General features: G+C 37.7%; 1 protein-coding gene across 4 annotated transcripts in view; it reads left to right on the top strand.

Annotated features, from left to right (window-relative positions):
• The window catches only part of sdk1a (sidekick cell adhesion molecule 1a), a 534220-nt gene that overhangs the window by 467102 nt on the left and 50293 nt on the right, over window positions 1-16825 (top strand). For all 4 annotated transcript variants that reach the window (XM_087244896.1, XM_087244895.1, XM_087244894.1 and 1 more), the window contains 5 exons: window positions 3269-3463; window positions 7774-7975; window positions 10909-11012; window positions 14378-14448; window positions 15110-15242. In XM_087244896.1, coding sequence (XP_087101022.1) covers window positions 3269-3463; window positions 7774-7975; window positions 10909-11012; window positions 14378-14448; window positions 15110-15242 — 705 coding nt within the window. The remainder of the gene's footprint in view (window positions 1-3268; window positions 3464-7773; window positions 7976-10908; window positions 11013-14377; window positions 14449-15109; window positions 15243-16825) is intronic.

Genomic DNA, 16825 nt, shown 5'->3' with positions numbered 1-16825 from the left:
TTTCGTTTTGCACAGCAGCCGAGGGGGCCGACGTGCAGCGCAAGCATCCCGAAAGATAAATAGACGCTTGAATAATGTTCCGTCTCTCCCACGGCCTAGCTCTGCCCACACATTCCATTTCCAACATGCTTTGCGATAATGTTATCATTTGTTTTGCTCGAGGTTTGCAACACATGTCATTCCCTCGGACATGATTCAGTTGGACGCTCGGCAGACCCAGCTTGTTGTGCCTTGTACGTTGCAGCCCTTCTGGGTCAAACCGTGCTTGTTCAGCGTCTGAGTTGGAAATATGATTTTTTTTCTGTGTCTATTGGAAATCGTCTGCCAGCAATATTGTGTAGTTTACTACAATAATTTATTAATAATGTGTTTTTTAGATTCATTTAGAATGCCTTGTTTCTAATGTTTTAGTTTAATTGATTTATTTATTTATTTGTTTATTTATTCATTTTTTTTTACATTTAAATATTTTTGTGCATATTTTAATACATTGACAATAATTAATACATGAACAAAGAAAAATATATTTAAAAAATATTAAATATTAAAATAGAAATATATATATATATATATATATATATATATATATATATATATATATATATATATATATATATATATATACAGTAAAAGTCAAAATTATTAGCCCCCTTTGAATTTTTTTAAAATATTTCCAATATTATGCTTAACAAAACAAGAAATTTTCACAGTATGTCGGATAATATTTTTTCTTCTAAAGAAATTCTTATTTGTTTTATTTTGACTAGAATGAAAACAGTTTTTAATTTTTTAAACCCCATTTTAGGGACAAAATTATTAGCCCCTTTAGGCTTTATTTTTTCTGATAGTCTACAGAACAAACCATCAGTATACAATAACTTGCCTACTTACCCTAATCTGCCTAGTTAACCTAATTAAGCCTTTAAATGTCCTTTAAGCTGTATAGAAGTTTCTTGAAAAATATCTAGTAAAATATTATTTACTGTCATCATGATAAAGATAAAATAAATCAGTTATTAGAGATGAGTTAATAAAACTATGTTTAGAAATGTGTTGAAAAAAATCTGCTCTCTGTTAAACAGAAAACTGAAAAAAAATATGCAGGGGGCTAATAATTCTGACTTTAACTGTATATAGATACACTTTGTATGTTTTAGATATTTTAGGATGATATAAAATATGTTTGCTCAACATGGTGGTTCAGTGGCTCAGCACTGTCAGCAAGAAGGTCACTGGTTCAAGTCTAGGCTGGGTCAGTTGGCATTTTTGTGTGGAGTTTTTCCCCATGTGTGCGTGGGTTTCCTCCGGGTGCTCTGATTTCCCCACAGTCTAAAGACATGCACTATATGTGAATTGAATAAACTAAATTGGCCGTAGTTCATGAGTCTGTGTGTGAATGAGTGTGTATGGATGTTTCCCTGTACTGGGTTGCAGCTGGAAGAGCATCGGCTGTGTATAACATATGCTGTATAAGTTGGCGTTTCATTCCGCTGTGTGTACATTCTCAAATAATTTAAAAATAGGGAAAGAAAGAAATTGGGGGGGGGGATAAATAAATCTTACTTGATTTTTGTCTTGTTTGAAGTTAAACAACATTATTTTACTTAACCCCCTGGCAGATAGTTTTGCCAACTTTAAGAAAAACTTTGTATAACTTTGACTTATTTCTTCTCAAGTTGAAAACAAAATGATACTTTTACTTGATCTAGGAAGTTTTAGATATTTTGATTTCAAGCGAGACAAAGCAAAGTAAGAAAAGTGTTTATTGCATTGTGATAATTTCTGTACATGAATAATGTTAGGCTGCCAGAAAACCAACATGGGCTTATTCTAAAAATCGTAGCCCTATAAACGTTTCTGGAGCCAGAAGTACGTATAGCTGCATTTTAATTTTTAAAAGAAACAGGTCAATCAGTGCTTTTCAAAATACTATTGGTTGGGTTCAGGGAAGGATTAGGGTCAGTCGATCGGTTAGTCATTCAATCATTCAGATAGTCAAACAGTCGACAGCGACCTCTGGTGGATTTCCGCAAGAACAGCAGGTGCCAATGGCACTCGTGTGAGAAATCTGAGATCTCAAAAAGCGTATGTAGCGGTCTCTGGTGAATTTGCTAAAAAAGTAGCTCCTGGGACATATTTGGCGATCTCTTTAGAAATGTATATGGCGTACGTTTTTAGAATGAGTCTGGATGGCAGAAAAGTGTCAAATAGAGATATTCAAACTTCTTTATTAATCTGGGGTCGCCACAGCAGAATGAACCGCCAACTTATTTAGCACGTTTTAAACAACGGATGCCCTTCTAGCTGCAACCCATCACTGGGAAACATCCTTACACACTCGTTCACACACATACACTATGAACAATTTAGCTTACCCAATTCACCTGCTGTATACCACATGTTTTGGACACGAAGGAAACCCCCACAAACACAGGGAGAACATGTAAACCTCACACAGAAATGCCAACTGACTCAGCCGGGGTTCGAACCAGCGACCTTCTTGCTGTGAGGCAATTTTGCTAAAATGCTTGTGTTTAATTGCAGAAAAATAAAGTATATTAATAAATATCAAATTTGTCCTGTATTGTACAGCTTTATTTTGTACTATTCAAACTGGTGAATCTGTTTTTCACCAACATATTTGGTTGTTTTTCATTAACTTTATAAGAGTGGTAATAGACGATAATGATAAATGGGCATACAATATAACTGAGAAAAAAATTGTTGTTTAGTCTTGAAGCACACCAATGGTACTGTGTAAAAAAAAACCCTGTTTCATCTAATTCAGGTTTGTTGTGCTTCACCATTTCATTTGTGCTGCTTTCTCTTTTTCTTCTTTGTATTGAGTTTGACATTTGAATTGAATTTGATAGAAGGAGTGAAGGCAGTCGACTTCATCGATGAAAAAAGCATATTTAAATAAAGCCTTTTTGCAGTAAAGGAAAGCAATGACTGCAGACGTTAACCAGAACTGAATTTAAAGTAGATGCTGATAGACCAAATTTTCCAGAGCACTGAAGCCTTTTTGAAAGCTGTTCATCTCATAAACCTGCTGTTGTTTTTCCAAAGATTGTTTCTCTACTACAAATGCCGTTTTGAGGATTTTTTTTTCTCACCTGCACTTTGAATTCTTAAAACCATGCCTGTCTCTTAAAGTTTGTGGAATAGTTATTCAGACTTTTGATGTGGGTGAAGCTGTCTCGCGTTAGACATGAGAAAGGAGAGGGGATCAGCACTCACCTCAGATGATCTAATCACTGTTTTGCAGGATACCAGGTGGCTTACCGTCTGGATTCTGGAGATCCCAACCAGTTCATCACAATAGAGGTGGGCCCTGATACCCGTCAGTTCACCGCCTCCAGCCTGACCCCAGAGTCGGCCTACATCTTCCGCATCTCCGCCAAGACTGAGCAGGGCTGGGGATCGCCTGCACAGGCTGTGGTCATAACTACTGAGATCAGAGGTGAAGCAAACACATACAGTACATAACTCTACACTTGATAGTAATGTTTATCCACTTGTGTGGGAAAAGTTGCATTTCTGAAAGATGCTGAAAAAGAGTTTTACTTTAACCACAATAAATCATTAAACAACTCTGTGTGAAAGAGAATCTAGTGAAGAAGTCAATACAAATGAGTATAACTGCACACACACACATCGAAAAACTCGGTTTTCATATTTATGTCTTATGGTATAGACCATTTTGAGGGATGTAAACAAAAACTATGGTCCCAACGTATTTCCTGTTTTACATTTTTAATTTCCATAGTTTCCGAGAATCCAAAAAGAGCAACATAGTGATAAATATTGTTATAGTAGTTAAGTAAACATTAAGTTATGATTGAATTGCCTCTTGTTACAGTTATGAAATATTTTGATAATAAGCAGGAAATATTCATGGGCCAATGACATGACCACAGTGAAATACATACAATAAAGCAACATATCACAACCAAAACAGTGCTGTTTTCACAAGTAAAAGCATGGTTGCAGATTTGACATTGATCATTTCCAAGAAGTCAATAAATGAGTACTTAATATTGAGTCATGGTATATTTAAACACGATATATAGATGCAATATAACTTCAGTTCAAGTCATCTTTATTTCACAATAACCCTTTTACTATGTAGAGTGTGTCAAATTAACAAAAGTTCTAGTGAGCTGTGTCAGTCCGGTTTTCAAAGTTAAAGTTCAGTTTAGTTCAGTTCAGTGTGGTTTAAATTTTTTCGCTGGTAGTCCAAACAGTGATGAGCAAATCCATCCACAAGTCCCAATCCAAGCAAGCCAGTGGCAAGGAACAAACTTCACCAATTGACGAAAGTGAAGGAAAAAACCTAGAGAAAAACAGGTTCAGTTAGGCATGACCAATTCACCTCTGGCCAAACTTGTAAGTTAATACTTCTGAAGAAAGTACAAAGTGCACCTCTGAGCAATATAGTGGTGTTTTTGTTACTAAATGATTCAGTAATGATTGTTTTTTTTTTTGTTTTTTTTTTTGATAAATTAGTTAAATGAATTGATTCTGTAAAGACAGGCACTTGCTTCAGTCCTGAATAAATCAAGCATCTGAGCAAATCAATTGAATTCATGTCTCTGTGTTTTTGCTCATTAAGATTTGCTGCCACTTAAGGGCAGTTTACAGAGTTTTTTCTGAATAGAAATCGACGAGGTATCAATTTTTGTACCATCTCCTACTTTTGACACAAATCAGGCAAGCAGCCATGGTAACCGACAGATCATAAGTAAATAATGTTAGAATTTTTAAATAAGAATATTTTACTTGATAAGATTAAAGCTAAATGTGTTTGTTTCAAGAACTGTTGCAAAAATAACCATGATCGGGATAACACCTCCACTTTATTTTGTGCAAGGAAAACTTATGAGTTTACTTTACAATATTAAGGTGTCATAATAAACTCATTATTCATGCAGTTATAACTTTGTCATATAAATCTATTTATGCTATTTCTGGACTTGTTAAAGTCCATAAATCAACTGAATTTCACATCAGCTCTTTTGGTGTCTTCTGCAGTGAATGCTGTTTATGTTGAGACCCACTCTATTTTTACGACATTTTTAATAAATTTTAAGAATTTGAAGTATTATGACATGGTAGCTTAGGGGTTAGCACTGTTGCCTCACAACAATAAGGTCGCTGGTTTAAGTCCCAGCTGGGTCAGTTGACAATTCTGTGTAGAGTTTGCAAGTTTTCCCTTTGTTCGCATGGGTTTCCTCCGGGTGCTCCAGTTTCCCCCACAGTCCAAAGACATGTGGTACAGGTGAATTAAATTAACTAAACTGAAGTATTTATTCCAAATTAATGACATTTAACTGATACATGTATATATGACTGATATAACTGATTTGTATTGCCTCTGCTGAGACCAATCATGTATTATACATCACTTGTTATGCAGGTCTCACCCAGTAGGTGTTGAAAAATGCAATGTTTTGCAACAAATATATATTTTTATATATTAAGAAAAGACAAATATTGGAATTCAGACATCCATAATGTAAGGCAAATACTGAATCAAGACATCCATAATCCAAAGTGTAATATTATATTTGTATATTATGTGTATATTTTCCTCCTTTAAAACATCTTCAACGCATGACCTACTCCACAAAATACTTATAATAATAATAATAATAATAATAATAATAATAATAATAATAATAATAATTAATACACATTATTAATACAATTAATAATAATCAATAATGTTTCTAACATAATAAACTGGAAGATTTAAAAGCAAAAATACACTAACAATTTACTGTCATCTATTGTTAAAGGGCCATGAAACCCCCCTTTTTCATGTTCAAGTCTACTTCAGAATTTTAAAAAAAATGCTCCATGATGGGCGTGGAGCTCTGCGAGCAGAGGGAGGAGTGGGCATGGCCGTCAGAGCAGGGAAAAAGAGGGGAGCGAGCAACTGTTGTCTTTGGCTCACAAAATCAGACACAAACCATACGGAGACGCATTATTTTATAGTTTACAAAGTTAAAATGCAAAGAAATAAACAGTGAGTAATTTAATGTCCTGCTACATATGTTATTTGTAATTTCATATACACATAACCACAATTTGTTATATAATCATAAAGGTTGTCATGTTTATATAAACACTATAAATAAGGAGGACTTCTCTCCTCCTTAACCCCTGGGTCTAAATGCAGACACAGTGGACAGCAGTGCAGCAGGTTTCTTGCCCTGTCTATTCCAACCATTGACGCTGGCGGTAGTCTGGAGGATTTTAAATATAGGCAAACACAGCAGCATGGATATAGGCGATCTGTCTGAATGGTAAAAAACTCAACTGATAAAAGACAAAGTCTGCCATTTTCCAATTGTCATATATCTCTCTCGACTGAAATGCTTGCTGCAAACCAACAGCTTTGCTGTATCAAGCCTGACAGAATCACAGGGGAAAAAAAACATGCAACAAACCCCATAGATCATGGACGCAGTCTCACCCAGTCATTGGGTCTCACAGCTTGGCAAGTCTGCCTTGCTTTCAGAAAGCACATGCTCTCATGAATAATTATGAAGCAGGCTCTTCTCATAGGATAAGAAAACTTGAACAATATGAACACTATGAACAATAATGAAAAACCAACGTGTCATCACTCCACTAGCAGATTGGCGTTACGTCAATGATTTTGATCCCACCCCAAAAATTATTTTAAACCCTGAAGATGAAATTAGCTGAAAAATAATTACACAATAAGTTTTACATAATTGGGAAGTAAATATTCTAGCCTACAAGACTGATTACTACTTTTTTTTCTTTTTTTTTTGGACCTTATTTCAGCTAGATCTTTTCTCTAAAACTTACTAACTATGCATAATTTATTTAATTTTTTCAAAAACGCAAGCATGTACATCAATATTTCTCACATATTGCTGTAGCACAGTTTGTGCTGAATACAAATAAAATACATGTTGGCCAGTACTACGTAATAAGTAGCTGATATATGCACAAATGTCAGGGCATGTCAAAAGCTTCTAGGTGCTCCAAAATCACCTCAGACCCCTCAGGGGTAACTTTGTGTCAATAATATTATATTACATATTGAGAACAGTGGATTGTTCTGAATGATAAAAATGACAGAAATTAATTGCTGGTGGTGTTTCAGAAGGACAGCAATTTTCCAAAAGAGACTGAAAACACACATTAATATCTTGCTACTGTACATTCTGAAACAGCTCTTTTTTATATGACTATTCTTTTTCAGTCTAAAATCATGTTTGCCAATAAACCTTTCCAATAATTTTAAGCACAAATCTAAGTTTAAACCCTCACAACTCCTACATGATTCATATTATTCCTTGCCATTATTAAACTGCTAAAGAGTTACGATGTGCATCAACAGCTACACTGCTCACAAACAAATCAATTTGAAGACAGACAGATGGTTCGGGTTAAAGATGGAAAGCGATTGCATATCATCCTTTGACCTCCTGAAATGGCTCGATTGGTCTTTTTAAAAGCTGCGCGGACAAGGCCGTCGCAATCATGGCTTTCGTCGTGCATGATCTGCATCTTTAATGGCGGTCGATACCATGCACCTCTAAATAAACAATTATGCCTCTCTGTATCGATTCCTCCCATTAAAATCGATGAGGTTATGCAGTTGTGTGTGAAGGGTGGAGAGGCCAGGGCAAGATGCACACATGAGTAGAAGAGTCCTGTCCTATGATTGTGAACAGTCAGCAAGAGAAGCTTGACCCCTGAACTCACACATTTCTCTTTCTCTTCCATCAGAGCGCCCACAGCCTCCGCGCCAGCTCCGAGTGCCACAGGACCATGTGCAGTCACGCAAACTACTGCTCAACTGGGTCCCAGGAGGCGACGGCTCATCTCCTGTCCGCTACTTTACACTACAGACCCAAGAGCTGCCCAGTGGAGAATGGATCCCCCATTCCTCTGCCATAAGCCACAATTATAGCTCCTGGGAGGTGGACAGGTGAGTTGCTTTTGTAGAAATGCACAGTATTATCAGATTATTTAAATCAGCTGATAAATCCAACATAGGCTCATTCTGAAAATGTAGCCCTATATACATTTCTGAAGACCACGAATTATGTAGCCAGAGGTATGCATGGTTGCATTTCAATATTTTAAATGAACGCTACTGGGCAGTATGACGCCATTCCTTTTCACACTTACTAGCTGACCGCTTACCTCCATTTGGACAGCTTTCCCGCTGTTACCATTTTGTCCCGTTAGCCAACAATGTACATCGACGGACTTGGGACGCATTGAGGAGTTGACGACGGGGTTTGAGTCTGGTGAAGAACGGTTCCAGAAAGCAGATAAGACACAAAACAGAATCCAAAAAATAAAATAAACAAGTAAATAACTGAGTGAGAATGTGGTAAAATCTGAAAACGTGGTAAAAACCAGACAAGGGCTTTTCTTTTTCTGGATTGCTTTTGAAAATTGTTGGTTGGTTGGGATCCCATCACAGATATTGTGCCTGCTCCATCCAAAATTTGATATATCGAGGAGCTTCTGTTTTACTAATAAAAATGTAACTAAAAGGCAAGATAACTAAAGCTGCTTTTCCACTGTGGAGTACGATTCAACTCAATTTGGTTCAGTCTTGCTTGGCTTGGTTTGTAGCTCCACTGCAGTTTACTAGTTGTCTTGCTTAAAAAAAAAAAATGTGTTCTAGCTTGTCCAATCTGCCCTTCAGCTACCAGGGATAGGAAAGTCTGGACCATTTCTACTGACCATGATGCTGCCATTTGATTTTTACTTGTGGTGGTATAAAAATGGTTTAGTCGCGTAAACCAACAATGCAGCAGTGGCTGCTGCTGATTATATGGAATAAAAATCCCAACCTTCACACTAAATTTACACTTTCCAAAAATGCATGCAAATAAAAATAATATATTGATATCCCCATTGGCTATCAACCAAATTGAGTTTAAAAATCGCTTATCGGATATCTGCAAAAATCTAATATCTAATATTTCTACTCGTTTGCCATTTCTCAATCCCCAAAGAGTGAAACCCCTTAAGACTGAGCTTTTATTTTACTCTGCACTGCTTCACGTTCACATGTGGTTCCTGCTGGGCTCATGAGGGCTGTGCAATAAGGGCAGTATGGAAGGAGTGTTATTAAATGCGTAGGAGCCTTTTTTCCACTGCGGCAATTTATGATACTCAATCCAATTTGAGAGAGTGAGAAACAATCAGTACCTTGGGCTATGGGTGCTTGCGCTTTTTGCATATGAGTTATGTTGGATCCGCAGCTATGATTATATGGGCAGTCGAATAGTATTTTATATGCATTCAGAGGGCCATCTCGTTTTGATTATGATGAGTCCCCTCTCTCAGTTGAAAACTCTCTCAGCCATCAGCGTTTGAGTGCTTTTTTAAACAGCCAGATTGTTGCTAAATGGATTATTCAGGACTGATTTGTGTCTTTACCAGCTGGAGGCTTTTAGGAGTGGGGCATCGTGGGAGAAATATTCCCTTTAACCAACCAATGCGGATAGCGGAAGAAGCCCCCTCATTTGGAAAGCACCATGCAACTCATCTAAATCGACAGAAATCAGTTATGAGACCTAAACGACATGTTTAGTTCGTTAATGAGCCCAATTGGCTTGTGTAGTGTGTTTTGGGTAAATGGGAATTGAACAGATTAGATTTTACCACACATTCCCTTTACTGGTAGTTATAGGTTTGTGTTTTTCCAAATTAAGTAAGAAAGCGTAGGACATGCAAACATGACAAGATTTACATTTGCTGATTGGGTAATACTGTCCCATAAGGGGGTGTTCATAAGACTATCATGAAACCTTTATGATCATGACATGACACATCTTATAAATATGAAAGAGATTTTATACTTATATAGCATCATTTATACTTTTCTTGACCTCAGTTACAGTTGTACAAATTGATTTTGTCATTAAAAAATCATTAAATATTAATAAAGCTGTTATAAAATTAGTTAACAGAGTACTGACAATTTAAAAGAGACATTTCAATGAAAAATTTAATTTGTTCCACTAAAAACTGATCATAAAAATATTCATGTCATAATTATTATGGCCTCATGAGAATCATGTCTATGACAGATTTATGACAAGTTATGTTGTCTTAGTTTGTCATGTCAAGTTGTCATGAAAAAGACATCTCAAACAATGTTGAGTAGGTGAACGGGTCAAGGCAGGCAGCAAACAATCAAAAAAACATTACAAAGGGTAAAAAAAATGGTAAGGCAGGACAATGAAATGCTTTGTAAAGTTCACTTGCAGTATAACAAGACTTAGCAATGTGCTAAAGTGACTGGAGGATTCATAGCATGTGTGTAATCAGTCTTGATAGTCAATAGCTGTGTAATCAAAAGGTGAGTTGAAGCTGGTGTGTGACTGAAGGACATGATAGGATATGTAGTTTAGGTGAATGACAGGGAGTGTTCTCCAGTCATCCGCAATGTCAACACCGCTGGCAAACATAACGGTTGTACATTTGAAATTATTTAGTATCTATTATATTATAATGGTTCAAATCATTCATATAAATCCTAATTAAGAAATTGAAAATTCAATTTAATTGTACAGCATTTACTGTTCCATTTTACTTGCACCGCAAGTTGTTCATGTCATATTTCTGGTTTCATTAAATGGCATATGCTGAGCTCATGTCTTTATATGAGCTCTCTGATATGAAGTGTTTTGTATCTTCTTGTCGTCCTCACCTCTCTGCCTCAAGTGCTTTAAGATAAAACTCTGTAATTGCCAGCGCGTGCCCTTGGGCTTCAATGGATTGTGTCCCTGACATTTATAGATACTAGCTCATACATGCACTGCTGAGCCACATCATTTGTGATGGGAAAGGTCTTTGTCCAATATGAGAGAGCTGACGAGCTGTGCAATCCCTCAGGCTGAAACCCTTCACTTCATACAAGCTGAGAATGATGGCGACTAATGACGTCGGAGACAGCAAGTACAGCCAAGAGACGGATGCAATTACCACTTTACAAGATGGTGAGTAATAATGAGCATGTTGTATCCACTGGCTTTGCTTGATGCGCTATTGATTCAAATAAAAGTCATAGAGGAGCTACAGTCTTATCTGCACCATTTACTAGGAAGCTGGAGTCTGGGAACTCATTTAATTCTGTCATTATTTACTCACTCTCTATGTTATTTTAAACTTTCATTTTTAGTGGAACACAAAAGAAGATTTTTTATTATTGTTGTTGTTGCAGGAAGCAGTGAATAGGATAAACTTATGAAGCTTCAAAAAAGATTATAAAAGAATATCAAGGTTTTCCAAATTGAGAAGCTGGGACTCCTTAGTAGGCTAGCGTGGTCTGTTGGAAAGTTCAGAGAAAACTAATAACAAAAATTTCAAATGTAAAAAAAAAAAAAAACTTGACATCTATTTTTTTGCAAGTCATTTATCGATGCACATTAGAGCTGGAATCGGGCCACAAAAGTTAGGCCTGACAGAATTCAGCCCGAGCCCGACAAGTACATATTGATTGACAGATTTTTAAAAGCCCAAAACCATTCACAGCCAGACATTATTCAAATGTCACACAGCTCTTTTTCTAAAATGAGTGGTTTATATGTGTTTTAACATAATTTATTCATATCAAATGTATAGATGAACTAATGTAACATGAACTAATCATGACTCATAACACTTGTACAGCATTTATTAATCATAATTGAATATTTACTAATGCATTATTAACATCCAAACTCATGCTTGTTAACATTAGTTAATGCACCGTGAGTTAACATGCTCACAATAAACAACTTTATTTTCATTAATTAATGTTTCATTGTTTGTTCATGTTAGTAAATGCATTAAGTAACATTAACTAATGAACCCTATTGTAAAGTGTGACCAATAAGTTTTCACAATTTATTTATTTTTTTTTTTTTGTTTGTTTGTTTGTTTGTTTTATTTTATTTGTTCTTTTGTTTGTTTTTTATATTTTTTATTTTGTTATTTTATGTTTTTATATATTATGTTTGTGTATATATGTGGTATTTTACCTTTTATTTATATACTTATTTAGTGTATAATTGTGTTTTCTTGAAAATGTCTTCTTTGTTGAATTGTATCAGTGCTTATATAAGTATCAATATTGTGTATAATTTATTGCTTTAACTAAGATTAACCTAATAAAAAGAATAACAATAGTAATTTAAAAAAAAAAGTCTTTCCTAAGAAATTAAAAAAAAAATGAATTCCAAATTACGTCAGGTATTTGGTAATAACGAAATTAAGATAAAGGCTCTACAGGATTTGTATCGCCACTTCTCTTCACAATCCAGCCTATAATCGCACAATATTCTTCACAATAATGCCAGCTATAGCATATATACTCTGTCTACAGTACATTAACCATGATCTAATTAATATTTAGTTATAATTTGAAAAACATTTTCCCACAAAGATTAGGCAATGTGTTTTTGTGGAGGAGCATTATTGAATCCACTGTAGATGGCTTTTGCAGAGTCCTGCGCTCACTGAGCAGCAATGAACACCCTTTCACTGCTGCTGCTACTGGCTGGGATGCATAGTACTACTGTTCTGGCTAATTTTTCTAGTTTTGGGTATAATTGTTTGTTCATCTTCCACCAGCCAAGAACATCCATTTCAATTTCCATGGTAGCGGTTTCAATGTACCGATTGACCTCGTCAGTTTTCCTGACCGTTTGCTGATCATTTTCCCACTCCACAAAATTAGCTCTTTTTAAATTCGCCATCATTGTTTGATTTACCTTTGCAGGGATGAGTTTTGATGTTGTAACAAACAATTTGATTACATTCTCGCCCTAATCGAAATGCATCACATGACCATTTATTTACAGCGCAAGTCAGAGCACGAGCACAAGCCCGAGCTCAGGGTTGTTGCTAGACAGGATATGGCTGCGGCTGGAAGTTAACAAGAATTATTCATATTATTTATGAAATTTCCCATTTATTGTTTTTTTTATTAACGCCCACCCCCACCCTAAATCCAACAGTACAGAGTAGTATTTATGCTATCTATTCAATTACCTAATAAATTGTATTTTTAATGCCTACCCCCACCCCAACCCTAAACCCGACTGTCACAGTACTGTAAAAATATGAATTATTGTTATACAGTGTCATAAAAAATGCTACTATAATTAATGTACATATCGCACTTCTGGCCGGCCATGTATCTGATCCAGACTTTACCCGACCCTGTCTAAAATGATAGAAATTAAACCCGAACCTGTCTAGTTTCTACAGGTTCTGGCAAAGATCTTCAGCTCTAATGCACATAACCTTCATTGTGAGCCCTAGTAATCTTTAATGAAACTAGTTTAATTTTTTCCTTATTTTCTGTCTCTCACCTATGAGCTCTGGATCGTGACCGAAAGGTCAAGATCTCGAATACAAGTGGCCAAAATGAGTTTCCTTCGCAGGGTGGCAGGACGCACCCTTATAGATGGGGGAGGAGCTCTGTCACCCAGGAGGAGCTAGGAGTAGAGCCGATGCTCCTCCACATTGAGAGAAGTCAGCTGAGGTGGCTTGGGCATCTGTTTCGAATGCCTCCTGGATGCCTACCTAGGGAAGTGTTCCAGGCATGTCCCACCAGGAGGAGGCTTCGGGGAAGACCCAGGACACGCTGGAGGGACTATGTCTCGGCTGGCCTGGGAATGCCTCTGGATCCCCCCGGAGAAGCTGGAAGAAGTAGCTGGGGAGAGAAAAGCCTGGAGTTCTCCTCTAAGACTGTTTCCCCATGACCCGGCCCCGGATAAGCGGATGAAAATGAAATGACGTGACAACTAAATCTCTCCTCTTTGATGAAATGTTTTGCAAAACGTGGTGGTGAACAAAAAAATCTCACGTATACATGCAATTGACCAACAGCAAATAAAAACCATCCAAATTATTTTCTGATGAATAAGAAAATAGCATCTCAAGCTCATGCACACTTTAAGACTGATTAGCAAGCTTGAATTAATTCTTGAGAGTTTAGATAATGAGTCAAGAAAGTTTATTTGAGTGTGTGTTTTCATTTTATAACTGATGCCAGTTCATCTGAAACAAACGTTCCACATGAGCCAGATCTCAAATATCTGTAAATACGTTTTGTCTCACAGAAATCTCCTGTACAATTTCAGAAGACTGAATTCTAGAAGGGATATGAACAACTTATATAATGTTTGTTGTGCTTTTGTGATTTTCCAAATCCTTATTTATCATTATTTTGCATTAAGTTGAAAAGAGCAACCAGGATATTCTTCTGAAGTCTTGCTTTTATGTTCCACAGAAGAAACAGTCACATGAAATCACACAATGACAAACAAATAAAGTCTAAAAAGTAGTTTAACTCATGTTTTCTGTACGTCTGCAGTTCCTGATGAAGCACCCATGATTCAATCCGTGAAGCCATCCACGACGACATCTGTGCTGGTGCAGTGGCAGGTACGCTAAAACTGGCCCGCCCGAGGTCGAGTGAACTCCTGACCCCCATTACATTTATCTGGTGGCCAAATAACAAACCGGCTCCAACATGTTGCAGGCTATCACCGGTGAAATTACAGCCCTGTTCTGTTTAATGATCTGACTTTTGTCAATAGCGAGCCTTACCCCGCTCTGCGTCTCTTAGTATTCCTCATGCAGGATTGCATAAATTAATGACATGCTGTATTGATACTCGCACATTTACCAAGCTGGCAGAGGGCTTCAGCGAGCCCTGGATAATTAATACCCATGTGCGACAGCGATCCTGCAATCTGAAGGGATATTAATTAGTAGCTGAAACCTTTATTCACTGACCTATGAGTCCTGGATCTTCTCACTACTGTCTGTTTTATCAGCAGAGCCGTAGGCCGAGTTGATTACACTCAGCTCCGAGCTTTGTTAATTACCCACTGACTGAACGGCTCAGAAATTAAATCCTCATCTTTTATTTATCTTATCCGTTTGGCGGCAAACGTCGCGCACCGACGCGCGATGGAAGATCAGTCAGCAATGTCTGTCAGTTACAACTGGGACGGCTTTTTTTTTATCAGGCCGTGCTTTAATAAGGACCGTGAGAACAGCCAGCGGAATGTGACCTTTAATTAAATCTGTGCCTCTGCAGACGCCCAAGGAGGAGAGTGTGAATGGGGTTCTGGTGGGCTATCGGCTCTACTACCGCGAGCTGCAGTATGACAGCACTCCGCAGGACTCAAAGCGGCCCGTCAACAGCTCCCAGCTGCGCACCGAACTGACAGGTAACTAGCGGGAGGAGGCTCTCCTCTTGAACCAGAAACGTCTGCACGCAGGCGTGATTTATAGCTCCAGTGCTTCTTTCAACACTTTAACCCATCCAGTTATTGAAAAAAAACACATTCCTTAACGTTTCTGACGTGTGCCTTTGTGCAAAGATGAATATTGTATTTGCCAGCTTCACTGTGGAAAAGAAAGTGGAGGTATGAAACTGGGACACAATCAGCAGTGGCAAGTAATGAAATCCACATTAATAAGGTGAATATTGTGCATGTTTGAGCGTTATCGAAGCGTCAGGACGCTCGTCCTCCCTGCAGTTAGAGAATAAATTTCCGCCGGATGGCTGAGCGTAGGTGAACTCATTACGCGCTCAGCCTGTGTGAGGTGCGGAATCATGAGTTCAAGCTCAAGTGTTCGCGCCGACGGCCTCTTTTTCCGCAGCCTGGATCCGGCTGCTAAATCTCCTTTGACAAATTGGACTCAGCAGTGTTGACAGCATTTAAATGCACAAGCCCGGAGCAGCCGAGCACGGAGGCATATTTAATTCCTCTCCCTATGTTCTGCACCGGTCAGGGCATGAGTGCAATATCTCTCCTCCGCTCTCCAGCCGTCCGACATGTTAAAATCTGAGGCCCGTTAAGTGGCCAATGCGCCTCCCTGCTGAAATCAACCTAAATGCCAAGAGGAAATTACCGGAGCTATGCTCTATTTGTTCAGGCTTAACAGCTTACATTGAAAAGTTAGCAGGTGCTTCAGAAGCTAACAAGGTCTCTGTCAGTTTCTGGGGCAGTCTCTGCTCAGGTCCAGTCAATTTGTGTTTCTTTTGCAGCGCGGGTGTGTTTTGTATGACTATGAATGTCATTCTCAGTGTGTCGTCGGGGATATCAGCATAGCATTTTTAGGAGCATATTATGTTGTGCAGTTTTCCTTTATAAGTATTAATATTCTTTTTTTTTTCGGCTTAGTCCCTTTATTAATCCGGGGTCACCACAGCGGAATGAACCGCCAACTTATCCAGCACGTTTTACACAGCAGATGTCTTTCCAGCTGCAACCCGTCTCTGGGAAACATCCATACATACTCATACACTACGGACAATTTAGCCTACCCAATTCACCTGTACCACATGTCTTTGGACTTGGGATAGTGTATGAGTGTGTGTGTTAATGTAAGAGTGTATGGGTGTTTCCTAGTACTGGGTTGTGGCTGGAAGGGCGCTGCATAAAACATATGCCTGAATAGTTGGCGGTTCATTCCACTGTGGCAACCCCTAATAAATAGGGGCTAAGCAGAACGAATGAATGAAATCTATGATTTTAAAACATTGCATGACCTGTCGATGACATTATATCCATGTTACCCTACACATGCAAACTGTACACACCAGGGAGCTATCAGTCACTATTTATTCACTTTCTGAATGCAGGACTGCATTTTTTCTTTACTTTTAACTCTTGCTGTACTGTGCAGTGACTCTCAGTTTCTGCTTTAACAGCAGAGCAGACACCTTTTCAGTTTAGTGTCTGTTCTTTAGCTGAATCGGGCAAGTCGTAGTGGTCAGCTAAACACAGTGGAACACTGTTAACAG

This window comes from Danio rerio, chromosome 3 (assembly GCF_052040795.2).
Source record: "Danio rerio strain M-AB ecotype USA chromosome 3, GRCz13ab, whole genome shotgun sequence".
Lineage (NCBI taxonomy): Eukaryota > Metazoa > Chordata > Actinopteri > Cypriniformes > Danionidae > Danio > Danio rerio.
The sequence above is the reverse complement of the archived record's forward strand: the minus strand, read 5'-3'. Positions and strand labels throughout refer to the sequence as shown.